At 41.3% G+C, this 18,211-nt stretch overlaps 1 protein-coding gene across 21 annotated transcripts in view; it reads right to left on the bottom strand.

The window, feature by feature from the left end:
- The window catches only part of magi2a (membrane associated guanylate kinase, WW and PDZ domain containing 2a), an 888,182-nt gene that overhangs the window by 815,673 nt on the left and 54,298 nt on the right, over positions 1 to 18,211 (bottom strand). For 14 of the 21 annotated variants that reach the window (XR_015081568.1, XM_086010373.1, XM_086010375.1 and 11 more), the window contains exon 2: positions 9,597 to 9,644. The exons of the other annotated variants lie outside the window; for them this stretch is intronic. Coding sequence is in view for 13 of the 14 variants with exons in the window: in XM_086010373.1 (XP_085866499.1) it covers positions 9,597 to 9,644 (48 nt within the window). In the remaining variant the exon portion in view is untranslated. The remainder of the gene's footprint in view (positions 1 to 9,596; positions 9,645 to 18,211) is intronic. 21 annotated transcript variants of the gene reach the window in all.

Genomic DNA, 18,211 nt, shown 5'->3' with positions numbered 1-18,211 from the left:
CTCTGAGGAGTCTGGATGCTCAGGCTCTTCCTCCTGGCTAGTGGGGACGGGTGCTTGCGATGGTCCTGTGGGGGAGTAAAGGAAAGAGTCAGAAATGTGATGCCAAGGTTACATGCACATTGCATATTGCAGATGATCATAAGTCCATGTGTTAGAGCTTCCGAATCATTATCAGCGACTCATGCAATGTCAATGAGAGCGATGGAAAACTATTCTGTCACCAGCTTGCTGCGATGCACCCATCTTTCCGTCCCCCACTTGCGCATCGTCCTCCACTCCCACAATCTCCAGGACCGCATCCTCCCAGGGGGTGAGCTGGGCTACTGAGGGTGGCCCTCCTCCTGTCCTCGCACTTTCCCTCTTACTGTGAGCTCTCTGTTCCTGCAATGAGGGAGACAAGTGGAGTTTGAGTGAGAATGAAGGAGTGAGTGTAGAGAATCAATAGCATAGATGCTTAGAAGGAGACAAAGATGGAGTGAAGTGGCAAGACCAAGGGCCCTCCCTGTGTGTTGTCAGTTGTTTTCATAGCATCACAGTGATAGGGAGTATGAGGGCTACATAGTCGAATAGTTGGGTGAATGTGACCATAGAGAGGGAATGGGTAAGGGTGCATGGATGTCAGTGTCAAGTGGGATGTGGAGGAAGAGTTTGCTAAAGCTGAGTACTGGTGAGGAGAGGCAATGGGGATCAGATTGAGGGTGATGGGAAAGTCACACTCACTTTTCCAGTGTGCAGAAGGTCATGAAACCTCTTCCTGCACTGAAGCCAGGTTCTGTGGGTTATCGACAAAGAGTTGACCTCCTGGGCCACCTGGATCCACACAGCCTTGGTCTGCTGGGGAGGCTTTTTCCTCCCTGAAGAAGAGCACCTCTTTATTGGCTCTTGCTTCCTCCACTAAAGCTTGCAGGGCATCGTCATCAAACCTGGGAGCAGACCTAGGTCTCTCGCTGGTCATTCTGCCTCCAGGTCCCTGTAGCACGAAAGGCCAAAAGGTTGGCAGTCTGCAGAAGAAGCAAGGCTTGTTGCAGACCTTAAATGCAGCAGCAATGATGACGTCATCGGAGGCGACTTTCAGACTGGAAAAACTCACTGGGCCATGGGTTCCCACACGCTGGAACTCAATTGCCCACTTAAGTTAAAATCACATCATTCTCCCACAACAATTTAGAATCGGGTGGCTAACACGAAAAGCGGATTACACGACCCCAGCCCGCCCCAGTGACAAAATCCAGCCCTAGGTGTAAACAGTCCATTTCTATCTCAGCCAATAACATGTCAGGAAAAACTTGCATTTATATAGCACCTTTAACGTCTTATGGCACTTCACAAAAACAATCAAAAACATGGATGCTGAGGAAAATCTAGGTTCAAGAATCCACTCAGGTACCGAGGTTTATTTTTGAGGTGTCCAATTCTACGTTAAAGAGACAAAATGGAGAATTTGCCCATATGCACTTACAGCAGGTGGTCACCTTGGATCGATCCTTCTATGATATTTAAACAACTATCTGGTAGACAGAGGACTAGATTTAGTACTGCTGGGGTTTCTTTTTTAAAATATTGGTCCTAGCTTATGCTGATGACCGTCACTAAATTAAAATGGAGAGTACTGCCACACACCTGAACAAATTTAGTATCATTGGAGTATTAAAATGATCAATTTTCCCCATATAAACATTTTTAAACAAAATTTATACTTAAAATAATGTCAATATCTCCAGTGTCTCTTTGAATTTCAACAATGATTAAAACAATACGTGTACAACATTAGCTTTGTAGCTCAATTTGTTATATATAAATGAAGTTTAAAAGCTCTTTTTGAACAGAAGTTACATGAATTGGCAATCATTTTTGTTACTCTAAAATTTTTAGATCTTTTAAAAAAAAGTTTTGCTTCTATGTGACACATTATTCCTTGACTGAAGACAGATAACAAGCTAATAGGAGGCATTTGAATGTTTAAACACCATTGCATGATATAGCACATTGAAATATGAATGTGCTGTGCCACTATACTATCCAGTTAAAAATAAATGAGAATGTATAGTATCTGCACAACAGTAGTCCATGCTACAGTATATTACAAAATATTTAAAACAAATACCTTCTTTACATTTTATTCACAAATATAGTCCTCCAGCAAATGTTTTGAACCATGCACCAATTTTGTGCTTGCAGTTTATAGTTTTGTTATATAAATTGCACAGAATTTCAACACAGAATTTACTTTTAATCAAGATAAAAGCATTAAACAGGGATGATTGTAATTTTCACCAACTATAATTTACCAGTGTCTCATATTTTTGTCCTCCTTTTGTTTGAATCTCAATTTTTTTAATATTCGTTCGTGGAATGTGGGCGTCGCTGGTAAAACCGGCATTTATTGCCCATTCCTAATTGCTCTCGAGAAGGTGGTGGTGAGACACCTTCTTGAACCGCTGCAGTCTGTGTGGTGAAGGCACGCCCACAGTGCTGTTAGGGAGGGAGCTCCAGGATTTTGACCCAATGACGATGAAGGAACGACGATATATTTCCAAGTCAGGATGGTATGTGACTTGAAGGGGAACTTAGGCCTGCTGCCCTTGACCTTCAAGGTGGTAGAGGTCGCAGGTTTGGGAGGTGCTGTCGAAGAAGCTTTGGCGAGTTGCTGCAGTGCATCTTGTAGATGGTACACACTGCAGCCACAGTGCACTAGTGGTGGAGGGAGTGAATGTTTAAGGTGGTGGATAGGTTACCAATCAAGCGGGCTGCTTTGTCCTGGATGGTGTTGAGCTTCTGGAGTGTTGTTGGAGTTACCAACATCCAGGCAAGTGGAGAGCATTCCATCACACTCCTAACTTGTGCCTTGTAGATGGTGGAAAGGCTTTAGGGAGTCAGAAGGTAAGTCACTCTCTGCAGAATACCTAGCCTCTGACCTGCTCTTGTAGCCACAGTATGTATGTGGCTGGTCCAGTTAAGTTTCTGGTCAACAGTGATTCACAGGATGTTGATGGTGGGGGATTCGATGATGGTAATGTCACTGAATGTTAAGGGGAGGTTAGACTCCTGTTGGAGATGGTCATTGCCTGGCGCTTGTGTGACGCGAATGTTACTTGCCACTTATCAACCCAAGCCTGAATGTTGTCCAGGTCTTGCTGTATGTGGGCATGGACTGCTTCGTTATCTGGGGAGCTGCGATGGAACTGAACACTGTGCAATCATCAGTGAACATCCCCACTTCTGACCTTATGATGGAGGGAAGGTCATTGATGAAGCAGCTGAAGATGGTTGGGCCTAGGACACTGCCCTGAGGAACTCCTGCAGTGATGTCCTGGGGCTGAGATGATTGACCTCCAACAACCGCAACCATCTTCCTTTGTGCTAGGTATGACTCCAGCCAGTGGAGGGTTTTCCCCCGGATTCCCATTGATTTCATTTTTACTGGGGCTCCTTGATGCCACACTCAGTCAAATGCTGCCTTGATGTCAACGGCAGTCACTCTCACCTCAACTCTGGAATTCAGCTCTTTTGTCCATGTTTGGACCAAGGCTGTAATGAGGTCTGGAACCAAGTGGTTCTGGCAGAACCCAAACTGAGCATCGGTGAGCAGGTTATTGGTAAGTGCCACTTGGTTGCACTGTTGACGACACCTTTCATCACTTTCCTGATGATTGAGAATAGACTGTTGGGGCGGTAATTGACCGGATTAGATTTGTCCTGCTTTTTGTAGACAGGACATAGCTGGGCAGTTTTCCACATTGTCGGGTAGATGCCAGTGTTGTAGCTGTACTGGAACAACTTGGGTAGAGGCGCAGCTAGTTCTGGAGCACAAGCCTTCAGCACAATAGCTGGGATGTTGTCGGGGCCCATAGCCTTTGCTGTATCCAGCACGCTCAGCCATTTCTTGATATCACGTGGTGTAAATCTAATTGGCTGAAGACTAGCTTCTGTGATGGTGGGGACGTCAGGAGGTGGCTGATATGGATCATCCACTTGGCACTTCTGGTTGAAGATGGTTGCAAATGCTTCAGCTTTGTCTTTTGCACTCGCGTGCTGGGCTCCGCCATCATTGAGCATGGGGATATGCATGGAGCCTCCTCCTCCCGTTGTTTAATTCTACTTAATTCTATCATATTAACTGGACAAATCAAATTGGGCAGGGCTGCCTTGAAGATTAGTTCATTGAGTGTATTAGGGATGGGTTTCTTGAGCAGTATGTAACTGAACCGACCAGGGGGCAAGCAACCTTAGATCTGGTCCTGTGTAACGAGACAGGATTAATTAAAAATGTCCTAGTAAAGGATCCCCTTGGAATGAGTGACCATAACATGGTTGAATTCCATATTCAATTAGAGGGTGAGAAGATTGGATCTCAAACAAGCGTGCTGAGCTTGAATAAAGGAGACTATGAAGGTATGAGAGCGGAATTAATTAGAGTGGGCTGGGAAAATAGGTTAAAGGGTAAGACGGTACATGATCAGTGGTGTACATTTAAGGAGTTATTTTACAACTTCCAAAAAATATATATTCCACTGAGGAAAAAAGGGTGTAAAAGAAAAGATAGCCATCCATGGCTAAGTAAAGTAATTAAGGATAGTATCCGACTAAAAACAAGGGCATATAAGGTAGCCATATCTAGTGGCAGGATAGAAGATTGGGAAGTCTTTAAAGACAGCAAAAAATAACTAAAAGATTGATTAAGAAAGGGAAGATAGATTATGAAAGTAAATTAGCAAAAAATATAAAAACAGATAGCAAAAGTTTCTATGGTTATATAAAAATAAAAAGGGTGGCTAAAGTAAAATGTTGGTCCCTTAGAGGATGAGACTGGGAAATTAATGGTGGGAAACATGGAGATGGCAAAAACGCTGAACAAATATTTTGTATCAGTCTTTACGGTAGAGGACACTAAGAATATCCCAACACTGGACAAACAGGGGGCTCGGGGGGGGGGGGGGGGGGGAAAGGAGCTAAATACGATTAAAATCACTAAGGAAGTGGTACTTGGTAAAATAATGGGACTCAAGGCGAATAAATCCCCTGGACCTGATGGCTTACATCCTAGGGTCTTGAGGGAAGTGGCGTTAGGGATTGTGGATGCATTGGTAATAATTTTCCAAAACTCCCTGGACTCAGCAAAGGTCCCGGCAGATTGGAAAACTGCTAATGTAACACCCTTATTTAAAAAGGGTAGTAGGCAGAAGGCTGGAAACTATAGACCTGTTAGCCTAACATCTGTGGTTGGTAAAATGTTAGAGTCCATTATTAAGGAGACAGTAACGGGACATTTGGATAAACATAATTTAATGGGACAAACTCAGCATGGTTTCATGAAGGGGAAGTCATGTTGGACAAATTTGCTTGAGTTCTTTGAGGAAGTAACATACAGGGTGGACAAAGGGGAACCAGTGGACGTAGTGTATTTAGACTTCCAAAAGGCATTTGACAAGGTGCCACACAAAAGATTATTGCTCAAGATAAAAAATCACAGGATTGGGGGTAATATTCTGGCGTGGGTGGAGGATTGGCTCTCTAACAGAAAGCAGAGAGTTGGGATAAATGGTTCGTTCTCAGACTGGCAATCAGTAACTAGTGGTGTTCCGCAGGGGTCAGTGCTGGGTCCCCAACTCTTTACAATCTATATTAACGATTTGGAGGAGGGGACCGAGTGTAACATATCAAAGTTTGCAGATGATACAAAGATGGGAGGGAAAGTAGTGAGTGAGGAGGACATAAAAAACCTGCAAAGGGACATAGACAGGCTAAGTAAGTGGGCAGAGATTTGGCAGATGGAATACAATACTGGAAAGTGTGAGGTTATGCACTTTGGCAGGAAAAATCATAGAGCAAGTTATTATCTTAATGGCAAGAAACTGGAAAGTACTGTAGTACAAAGGGATCTGGGGGTCCTGGTGCACGAAACTCAAAAAGTTAGTATGCAGGTGCAGCAAGTGATCAAGAAGGCCAATGGAATGTTGGCTTTTATTGCTAGGGGGATAGAATATAAAAACAGGGAGGTATTGTTGCAGTTGTACAAGGTATTGGTGAGACCGCACCTGGAATACTGCATACAGTTTTGGTGTCCATACTTAAGAAAAGACATACTTGCTCTCGAGTCAGTACAAAGAAGGTTCACTCGGTTAATCCCGGGGATGAGGGGGTGGTCATATGAGGAGAGGTTGAGTAGATTGGGGCTCTACTCATTGGAGTTCAGAAGAATGAGAGGCGATCTTATTGAAACATATAAGAATGTGAAGGGGCTTGATCGGGTGGATGCGGTGAGGATGTTCCCAATGATGTGTGAAACTAGAACTAGGGGGCATAATCTTAGAATAAGGGGCTGCTCTTTCAAAACTGAGATGAGGAGAAACTTCTTCACTCAGAGGGTGGTAGGTTTGTGGAATTTGCTGCCCCAGAAAGCTGTGGAAGCTACATCATTAAATAAATTTAAAACAGAAATAGATAGTTTCCTAGCAGTAAAGGGAATTAAGGGTTACGGGGAGCGGGCAGGAAATTGGACATGAGTCTAGGTTCGGAATGGTCATGGCCCTGTGGGTAGTGGAGTGGGCCCAGGGGCCGTGTAGCCTGGTTCTGCTCCTACTTCTTGTGTTCTAATTCTGTGTTAGATTTCAGGAGATGGTTTTATTCCTGTTCTTGGCTGGGGTGGAGATCGCCTTTACAGAAGGTAAGTACTGTAGAAAATATAGGGACAGAGTGATCTCCTGGACGAGTTTCGATCGCCTAGATGGGTCGGAGAGGAATTTCCCAGATTTTTTCTCCCAAATTGGCCATTGTTTTTTTTTTATCTGATTTTTCGCCTCTCCCGGGAGATCACATGGGTTTGGGTGGATGGAGAGTGATAGAAGATTTGAGGTTAGGGTCAGATCAGCCATGATCTTATTGAATGGTGGAGCAGGCTCGAGGGGCCGATTGGCCCCTCCTGCTCCTATTTCTGTTGTTCTTATGTTCTTAATAGAGTTCTCTTTTTAAAAAATTTTGGCAGTGGCTTACTTAGCGTTCTTATTTTTCATGAGAATTGGTACCAAACATCTCTGCTAAAGTTAATTGTTTTTAAATGACTATTATTCAGCATCTTCAACTTTATTTAATTAGTTGCTACATTTCAGTGCCACCTCAATTATCACCCATAATGGAGATTTTCTTCCTGGTAGGTAATCAAGCGACAATCAGATCACATTGCCGATTGGTGCTATGACTTGTAAATGCTCTGCCTCTTTTCTCCAGTCGCCAATCCTGTGTCTTCCTCATTCCCCTACAGCAACACTCACTTATGTTGCTCCTACTGGCAGGATGAGTTGGCATTGCAGAGGCTGGTCTATCAACTGATATTCATAGTTGTCACATGCATCCAACCATGACTCAAGCTGGCAAACCTGCCACGGATCTGAGAACTGGCCAACAATTATCCCTCGACAGACAAATAAGGCCCCAGCTTCAGAGCTGAACACTAAAAGCAATATACATTCGCCTCCAGCGGCCCTCATAGCAGTCTTTACAGTGATAATCTCAGTGGGGCAGACAACAGAATGGATGGAGACGAGTGCATACTGCCTTTAGTATTCACTTCTGTAGCTCAGAGAAACCTTGGTTGGTGTGGGGGAGGGGGGCATTTCTGGATTGATCTTGAACATAATGTCCATGATGGCTAAGTGGTGTTCTCTTGGACTGTATAATCTGACTGTATGTCACACCCCCAATCAGGTAACATTCATGATCTTTATTTGACAGAATGACATAATGACTTAGGGTACGGTAGCACAGTGGTTATGTTACTGGACTAGTAATCCAGAGGCCTGGACTAATGGTCCAGAGATGCGAGCTCAAATCCCACCACAGCAGCTGGGGAATTTAAATTCAGTTGATTAAATAAATCTGGAATAAAAAGCTAGCATCAGTAATGGTGACCATGAAACTGCCGGGTTGTTGTAAAAACCTATCTGGTTCTTAATGTTCTTTAGGGAAGGAAATCTGCCGTCCTTACCTGGTCTGGCCTACATGTGACTCCAGACCCACAGCGATGTGGTTGACTCTTAACTGCCCTCTGAAATGGCCCAGCAAGCCACTCAGTTGTTCCAAACCGCTACGAAAAACAGTAATAAGAATAAAACTGGACAGACCACCTGGCATCGACCTAGGCCCAGTGAACCCTGCAAAGTCCTCCTCACTAACATCTGGGGACTTGAGTAAATTAGAATATTTAATTCATTGTAAAATCGTGTACAGAAAGCAAAATAGAGGAAAATAAAGTTGGGATAGAGAGATGAGAGACACAAAGAATTTTAAAAAAAATCTCCAACAATAATTAAATTCTGAAGGAATGAGACTCCACACGTATAAAATTAAATTTTCAGTGCCAGACAGTTTGTTTGGCAGTAATTAAGATTAATCATGCCGTTAAAAATTCACTTACACCTGAATGCACCAGTCCTTTTTTTTCCTGGCGTGTTTAGTGGGCAAGTACAGCAACTTCATGCCCTTACATAGATTTCAATGCTGAGTTTGTCAGTGTGGTACCCGTATAGCGCAGCTTGTGGAGGAGCAGGGCAAATCGGACAGCAACTTCCGGATTCCCGTGTTTAACTGCACATGTCCGGACTCCGGAAGTTGCTGTCCGATTTACTCCATAATAACGATGAGCACGGTTAGCCTCACCGTTATTCTTAACGCAAGATCCGGGCCAATGTTGTCATCCTTCCTGCAAGAAAGTAAGCAATGCATGATAGTTGCCCTAATACCACAACAGACACTGAGACCTCACCATGTATGTCTCCTACCACTCTATGGCAAAACACAACCGAAACTCCAAAATGCCTGCCAATACTCGCATAGTTATGGGGACTTCTCCCTCACCTAAATGCCAAAAGATGACATCAGCTAACAAAGAGAATACAGAGTTATCATTCCATAAAACATTGTAACAGAACTCAAGAAATACAGAAAAATATAGAAAAGAATTCTCAAGACACTGTGCTTTGTGTGCGACATGCCTGGCCTCAAATGAGCAGAATCTAATGACCTCATGGATCATTTTCAAAACCTGTGCATCAAATTACTTCCTGAAAGATCAGTTGTTTTATATCCTGATACAGATGCTTAGTCTACTCTTTAGAACTCAGGGCCTGTATTTAAATTTAATTGGAGATTGTTTCTGGTTGCCAAACATAGCCCAATAAAACATAAACAGGCTAGAGGGAGCAATACAAAAATTTAATTTAATGAAAATACTTTGACTGAATTGATCTCAAACATCAGAAGTTGACAAAGGCTACTTATTTTGAAGGATATTACTAATTTCTACACACAACCATTCGAGTATACTAGTTTAGTCAGTTAAAAATATTCGTGACTAAACCCAATATTTAAGACTATGGAACATCTAATATAATATTCACATATAGTAAGAATGTTAAGGGTCTACCGCATATACTGTAAAAAAAAAACATCGGCTAAAATTTTGAAGTCATTTTGAAGCCAGTATAAAAAAAATTGTTCATTTTAATATACACAAGCGAAATAGTATCAGTGCACTTCGGCTGCAGCAGGAGGGTTCAATACTTGTGTTTTTGAATGGTGGGCGAAAAACATAGACTACCTACCTTGGAGGGTCTTCTTCATTCTTCCAATGATATGCATCTTCCACACACCTAAGGAAAATAACCTAGGTTGATGATTTTGCGCTGAGCATGCATATAAAAGTACCATGAGAAACGTGCCAATAGGTGGTGCAGCAGCACATGGTCTCCCACTCCCAGAAAGCCCCAAGAACTGCAACAATGTGCTGATTGTCAGAATCAATTTGCCAATGACAAATCTAAGCATTAATAGTGCTAAATCTAAGCATTCATATTTAGAAATATGTAAGGATTGCTCCCTGTGGCAGCCGTGCATATGGTATCAATTGGCACTTGACTTAAAGATGCTCATGACCCTTAAAACAGAAAATTAAATCTTACAGCAACAGTTTACAGCTATTTAAAAGAGATGTTGTAATTTTAGGAAGTTTCCAAGTTTGAAGTAAAGTATCTGGAACAATTAAAAGTAACCTGCTCCGAAACTGCACTCAAGCTCCACCATGTTGGCCTTCAGGACATATTCTCATAATGGAGAAGACATGATCGGTAATGGAATTTAGTCCACATCACTGACCATCTCAGTGCACACGCCTTCATTAATAAACTTGTTTGACTAAATTTCAAGATCAAACTTTGTCATTTAAGATAGCAGCTAGAAAGTTGTTGTTTTGAATCAGGGCAACATTGAAATTTCACCATTTGCAACTCATCAAACATTAAAGTTACACTACTGTGGTTGCTAAGGGAATTTTACTGAAGAAAATATATACAAACTTTTAACCACATTTGTAGTTGCAAAAGATTGTGCTCCTAACAACTAGTGCCTAATACTTCAGTTTTCCACTGAAAACCAACAAGAAACTAAGAGAAACAAGAGTGCAGCATTTAATAGCTAACAGTTCAAAAGGAGCTACAGTGTACAGGAAACTTTGTGTTATCCGGAGGCTAACTGTCCGGAATGCTCGAGCCACCGGCAAAAATCAGGAGCAGTTTTAGTTAGGTTTTTTTTCTTCTCGTTGCTTTTTTCCTCAACAGTCAAGCTCTGCAAGGTCTGCTGAAGCTGTTGCTAAGCTACAGAGACGCTTGGACTGTTTAGAAGCTGTTAAGCAACAGGGTTTGTTGACAGATACGGAGCTCAAAAGCTTCCGTATCTTTCAACATTAGCGCTGGAGTGTCCGGCAGTTTTGAGGGAACGGCAACAGCTCGGTCCCGTTGGTGCCGGATAGCACAAAGTTTCCTGTAATTAGAAACTGACAACTGAAAAACCTCCCCATCCACTGTACCAACTGGCACTCACAGAAACTACCGCATGTTCTGTACATTTTTATTGATGCTTTAGGTTTCTTTTATGCATCGCCCATGTGGTGCTTTGAGATTATTCTGTTGCTTTACTTACAGCTTCTCCGGCTATTTTTCTGAAAAATCTCTGGAGAGATCTTTTCTCAAGTGCAGATCCAAATTTTATTGCTATATTGCTGTTAGGCTGCAGTATTGTTAATTTTTCAGGTTACGAATACATCAATGTAAATGTTTTTATATTCTTACATGGGTGGAACGAAGAGAAAGAGGTCACCACTAATGTTGCTATAGACTAAACTTTGTGAGATCTGTAAAAAAACACAAAGCACAAAGTACTATTTCTGTTTCAGATTAGGATTCTCGGGACAGCATATTCTCAGCGTTACACTGTACTTGGTCTGATTTAGTTTATGCACCAGGCAATAATAAAACACCAAGCTGGTATTTTGATTAGTGGCAGTAAATGACAGGAAATTCACATTTCGGACATTTATTCAGGCCGGATTTAAATCCCGAGTCACAAATAGTTTTAAATCTAACATTCAGAGACTTTTTCACACTGAACCAAGATATGACCAAAACAAATCTGTATTGCTCTTTCACTGCAATTTCTTGTCAACAGTTGCATGGATATGGAGTTTGCTGGGAGTCCAGTGTTCTTTGCCTAAACTTTCTGCATTGCTTATTTAATAACAGGTGATGCCGAGTCATCATTTTTAAGACCTAAACTAGTCTTCATCGTATAAAATGTGCCTGAACATGTTGGCATCAATCTTTAAAAAAATCCTACTTGGTGAAGTTTGTGGTTTAATCTTTATTGTGCTGCTGTGCAGTAAAGTTTGTTTACAACCTCAACATAAATAATCAGTAGCAAGACTGTGAAATGGGTGCTGGTGGCACCATTAAGACTGCAGACTGGCATTCTTTTTTTTCTTCCTCCTTCCTCTTTGAATTCCAAACTTAAATGCAACACCATATCATAGCCATAATATACTGTGATGCTACTTTTCACTGTGTACATCAATGATTTGGATATAGGACTAGAGGCAGTACCAAATTTGCACATGATACTAAAATAGGAGGCATAGCAAATAATTCTGAGGGACAAAGGAAACTGCAAGGGAATATTGATAAAATGGTAGAATGGGTGAAAAAGTGGCAGATGGAATTCAATGTCAATAATATGAGGTGGTACATTTTAGTAAAAAAAGAGTTAAATGTAATAATGATTATAATTTGAATGGGGGACAGGTGGGTGATATGGAAGAGCAGAGAGATTTGGGGTTTAAGCTCACTATTTATTAAAAGCAGCACCTGATACGCCATAAAAAAGCTAATGTAATATTGGGTTTTATGGTAAATAGTATAGAATATAAAAGTCAAGATGTAATGGCAAATCCATATAAAACCTTAGGAAGACCACAGATGGAGTACTGTGCGCTGTTTTGGGCTCACACTATAGGAAGGATGTGGAGACAATAGAGATGGTATATTAAAATACAAAGAAATACTTGAAAAATTGGGGTTGTTTTCCTTACAACAGAGATTACAGGGTAATTTGAGAGCACTTAAAATTATGATGGGATGGGGCACAGTAGATAGAAACAGATTGTTTTCAGTGATTGCAGGTCTAGAACAAGGGGACATACGATTAAATGTTAGAGATTTAGGACAGAGGGCAAGTGAAGCTTTTTTCACACAGAGGGTTGTGAGGGTGTGGAATGCACTATCAGAGTTAGTGATTGAAGCAGAGACCATGTCAGCATTTATGAATAAGTTAAAAGGGTTGCAGAAGGAAAAGCGAATAAAGTGATATGAGAACAGGGTAGGCACAAGGATTAGGACTACTGTTCTTTTGGAGGCTAAACACAAACACGGACAAATGGTCTGTTCCTGTGCTGTAATTTCTATATAATTCTATGTAATCTTAGTTCACAAAGGAAAGCCAGAGGGACAGTCAACTTGTAGACACTCCGACACACTTCTTGGCATCCAGTTTAGACCATCATTGCTAAAGGGGTTCTGATGAAGGGTCTTGCCCAAAATGTTGACTTGTTTTTCTCTTCCATTGAACTATTATTTTCTGTAAAGTAGATGCAGTAATGTTAGTCCAACAACTATAAAGTGCTTTCAATTTATTCTAGCATTGAAGAAAACACACTGCCAGTGTAAAATGAATTGAAGTTTCATTTTCATATGATACACTAGTGTAAGATGTTTATAGTCAACTTGCCCATCTAATACTATACCGAAAAAGGATCATAATGAATTTCATTAAGCTCGCAAAGTAATCTATTGTGATTCCATTTGTAAGTGAGTGTGTGTGTTTGTTTGTGAGAGAGAGAGAGAGAGAGAGAGAGAGAGAGAGCTTTGGCAATATGGTTCTCTGTAAACTTTCATGCCAATAAAGCATTTGAACTGAACTGAACTGAAACTGAACTGAGAGAGAGAGAGAGAGAGAGTGTGAGAGAAAGTGAGAGAGAGAATATATTTGTTAAATACAATAAATGCATTAATGTCAAATCACAGGCAAAATGTGCTGCAGCCTCATGAATAAATTCTGGCACATACACTTCTTTCAAATTCATCAAATGTCTCAAAGTCACTTCATCAATCTGCTATGATCATCTGAACTAAAAGACAAACCATAAATGATTTGCCTATGCAAAAGCTAATGAAGTACATCTGATTAAGGATATACTTGCCTTAGAGCGGGTGCAATGAAAGTTCACTAGATTGATCCCTGGGATGAGAGGGTTGTCCTATGAGGAGAGAGCGAGTGGAATGGGCCTATACTCTGGAGTTTAGAAGAATGAGAGGTGATCTCATTGAAATGGGGGATTGAGAGGGATTGACAGGTTAGATGCTGAGAGATCGTTTCCCTGGCTGGAGAGTCTAGAACCTGGGGGCATCGTCGCAGGATAAGGGGTCGGCCATTTAAGACTGAGATTAGGAGGAATTTCTTCACTCAGGAGGGTTATAAATCTTTGGAATTCTCTACCCCAAAGGGCTGTGGATGCTGAGTCACTGAGTAGATTTGAGATAAGATAGATTTTTGGACTCTAGGGGAACCAAGGGATATGGGGATCGAGCAGGAAAGTAGAGTTGAGGTTGAAGATCAGCCATTATCTTATTGAAAGGTGGAGCAGGCTCGAGGGGCCGAATGGCCTACTCCTGCTCCTAATTCTTATGTTGTTATGTTCAATACTCGTTGTAGAATTTCAATTCCAATTAGCAGATAATTCAAATAAGCAACTTTGAAGTAAGATGTGTAGACTGTACTATTATTTATATACAGCTCTATAGAAATCTTGTCATTTTTATTCTTGTTTTGAAAAGTTTCAATTATTTTATTAATCTGCTTCCACAGGGGTACAAATATGATTTGTTCTATCCACATTAATAATACCATCTCATGCGTCCTTGATAAATAAACACAACTTGAGACGGTGCTGCCTGAAGATTACACGATTATGGAGTAGGAACATAATTAGTTTGTAATGTGGAAAAAATAAAAGGTACAGTTAGTGAAACATTGGAGAACTGAAAATAAATGCAGTTAGTATTTTAGTGTAAAATAATGCATATTACTAGAACTTTCCTAAAAACTATACCCTTGATAGAAACGGAGATAAAATCAGGCAAGATGGTGCAATTTAATGATACTTTCAAATATAGACAGTGGGGTAGATTTTCAAGTCATCTGAAGAGGCTGTTGTGCAGATGCAGGGCGAGTGAGGGAGAGTACTTGTATATTTTGTCTCATAACTTAATTAAGGCCTCAGAATACATGTGTTTGCACAAGGCTTGCACTTTTTTCATGAAACCCAATTTGAATGGGTGCAAAGGAAACTCCATGGGACTCTTAAAGGGGAACAGGCATCTGATGGTTTTCTGCTGCAATGTTTACAGTACCTTCTTAATACTGTGTTTTATTAATGATTTTTTCCAATATGTCTAATTTTTATGAATATGAATTTGTGGAATAAGTGACTTTTACACATTCTGGTAAGTTTGGCTTTAATAAATTTGTTTTTTTTTTAATCAGGTATAGTAGTGTAGTGATTATATTACTGGACTAATAATCCATAGAACGCAAGCTCAAATCCCAACATGGCAGTTTAAGAATTTGAATTCAGTTTTTTTTAAATCTGGAAATTAAAAAGATAGCATCAGTAAAAGTGACCATGAACAAGGTTTATTTGGACCACTATATAAGTGGTCTTCTTTATTAAGAAAAAGTAATGGGGAGAGAAGTGATGGTGACCAATTTGCCCCATGAAAGAAGACCGCATTATCAACGTCTGCAGACTGTAACAGATCCAATTCTAAATAATATTGTACCCCAAACAAAATATTGCACTGCCAGCATTTGAAGACAAGAAACCACAACAGGGGTAATTGAAAATGAGCATAATTACAGCCTGAGTTTCTAGAACTTTACAACACAAAAGATGTGTGGATTAAAAGGGTAAAATTAAACACTATTACTTATAGAATTTGACTTACTATATCTTTTATTAATGTGACAAGAGGAAAATATGTAATTCTTAAATGCAAACAGTCAAACTATGTATATTTCTCTCTTCTGAACTTAATTTGTAAGGGTCATTCAAGGCTACAATAAGCTTCAATTACCGCTGAAAAGGAACCTACCCTGCCACTCCTCCGCCCTCCTATTAAAAAAAGCATTTCTGGAGAATTTATTGGCAACTTCTGCAGTATCTTTCATGGCCACAATACTACAGAATGAAAAGAGCCTAGAGTATAATGGATACTGTACACACAGCAGCACCACACTTGAAATAATAGGGTTTAAATTTAATATCCCAAAACTAAATGAAAAAACCTAACTTGCCGAAATGGCTTATCTATAAACCAACACAATTTAGTGCTACTGTTCATTGGGTGCAAATTAAAACTAAATAGATACATTATACGCAAAAAGGGTTGTACATAAATATCAAAACTAAGCACTATTATGCCAACACCGGAGTTTTTTTGTTGCATTGAACAATTTTGCAGCTTATTACGATACATTTTGTTAAAATTTTTTATAACCTATTGAATCGTAGCCAGAGAATCACCTGCAACGGCTTCTCTTCCCACTCCCGCACCATTGCCTCTGGAATCCCCGAGGATCTATCCTTGCCCCCTTCTATTCCTCATCTACATGCTGCCCCTTGGCGACATCATCCAAAAACAAATCATCAGGTTCCACAAGTATGCTGACAAACACTCAGCTCTATCTTACCACCACCTCTCCTGACCCCTCCACTGTCTCTAATTTGTCACATTGCTTGTCCGACATCCAGTATTGGATAAGCAGAAATTTCCTCCAACTAAACACTGGGGAGACCAAAGCCATTGTCTTCGGGCCCTGCAACAAACTCCGTTCCCTGACCACCGTTTCCATCCCTCCCCCTCGCAACTGTCTGAAGCTGAGCCAGACCGTTCGCAACCTTGGTGTTGTGTTTGACCCCAAGATGAGCTTCCAACTACATATCCACCCTATCACCAAGACTGCCTAGTTCCACCTCCGTAATATCGCCCGACTCCAACCCTGCCTCAGCTCATCTGCTGCTGAAACCCTTATTCATGCCGTTGTTACTTCTAGACTTGACTATTCCAATGATCTCTTGGCCGGCCTCCCATCTTACACCCTCCATAAACTTGTGTTCATCCAAAACTCTACTGCCCATATCTTAATTCACACAAAGTCTCGTTCACCCATCACCCCTGTGCTTGCTGACCTACACTGGCTCCTGGTCAGACGACCTCTCAATGGAAAAATTTTCATCCTTGTTTTCAAATCCCTCCATGGCCTCACCCTTCCCTATCTCTGTAACCTCCTCCAGCCCTACAAGCCTTCGAGGTCTCTGCGCTCCTCAATTCTAGCACCTTGTGCATCCCCGATTTTCATCGCTCCACCATTGGCAGCCATACTTTCAGCTGCCTGGGCCCTAAGCTCTGGAATTCCCTCCCTAAACCTCTCTGCTTCTCTCTCCTCCTTTAAGATGTTCCTTAAAACTTATCTCTTTGACCAAGCTTTTGGTCATCTGTCCTGATATTTCCTTCTGTGGCTCAGTGTCAAAATATTTTATTGGTAACGCTCTTGTTAAGCACCTTGGGATGCTTTACTACGTTAAAAGGCGCTATGTAAATGCAAGTTGTTGTTGTTCCTATTGTTATAGTCAGGGTTTTCTCACGTAGCACATTTCAAATGTGGAACAAAAAATACTGGGTTCGCAGTACTCTGGATTTAACAAAAAGTGATTTTGGCACAGAAATCATTTTGCAGTCCTTAAAAGTTCAAAATAAACAAACTTCAGAGAATAAAGACAGCAGGTCATCTTATTCCTATACCTGTTTAGGATGACATATTACAGGTTTACCACATGAAGCTCTTTATTTGCTACATGACTTAAAGAGATAATGGCATGGAATTTCCTCTGTGGGTGCAACCTGGAAGTTAGACCCGAAAATGCGCTCTATCTTGCACCCATTTTGTCGATGTCAAGTTACCCTCAAATTTCCTGCCAAATTCCTTAGAATAAGCCCAAACGTAAAATGGGTGCAAATCCGTATAATTGTGCAGCGTGGTTCAAACACAATTGGTATGGAACTATTGGGCTTCAACGTGCTAGGGTGATTACTATAAAAGTGGGAGAAAAAAAAGTTTTCCTTCAGAGTGAGGCTGAGAAGTGCAAGGTAAGCAGCACCCAGCTCTCTGTCATGAAGACTTTATAATTCATTCATTTAAATTGTTTGGTAGAGAGTCTCAATTGTCTCAAACTTTTCCCTTTGCATAGATGACTGAATCACAGGAGAAGGTTGCCAGGAAGAGGGCTTTCAACTTTGCTGACAAAGATCTGTAGGCACTCCTGATCATGACAGAAGGAAGGTGTGACCAGCTACTCAATTCCCCCATATCCAAGCCCTCAATGCTGTCATGGAGCATGGGTGGACAGAGGTGGCAGAGGCACGGAGTAGCACATCCAGTGTGCTCAGGATGGTGAAGTAGTACTGCAAGAAATTCAGTGACCTGACCAGAGCAGGGATGGTAAGAAACTCACCTTTCTCCCTCACTTACTGTGGTCACCACACTGAAGTATCTGAGGTGGAACTAGGTATCAGTGACCTTTCAATGAAACCCCACAGAACAATGCAGCTCCTTCAATTGTTCCACTCATTCAAAGGACTACAAGTCTAATCTTTCTCTATTTTGTCTTTGCAAGGCAAGAATGCGCTCAATGCTCGGGAGAGGGCAGAGTGTGGTGGGGGGGGGGGGGGGGCTCCCAAACCTCTGCTCTTTGATCCCCCACTAGGAGAAGGCGATG

This window comes from Somniosus microcephalus, chromosome 17 (assembly GCF_052327205.1).
Source record: "Somniosus microcephalus isolate GS21.2 chromosome 17, FLI_Smic_1.0, whole genome shotgun sequence".
Classification (NCBI taxonomy): Eukaryota; Metazoa; Chordata; class Chondrichthyes; order Squaliformes; family Somniosidae; genus Somniosus; species Somniosus microcephalus.
This window is presented reverse-complemented; position numbering and strand designations above follow the sequence as displayed.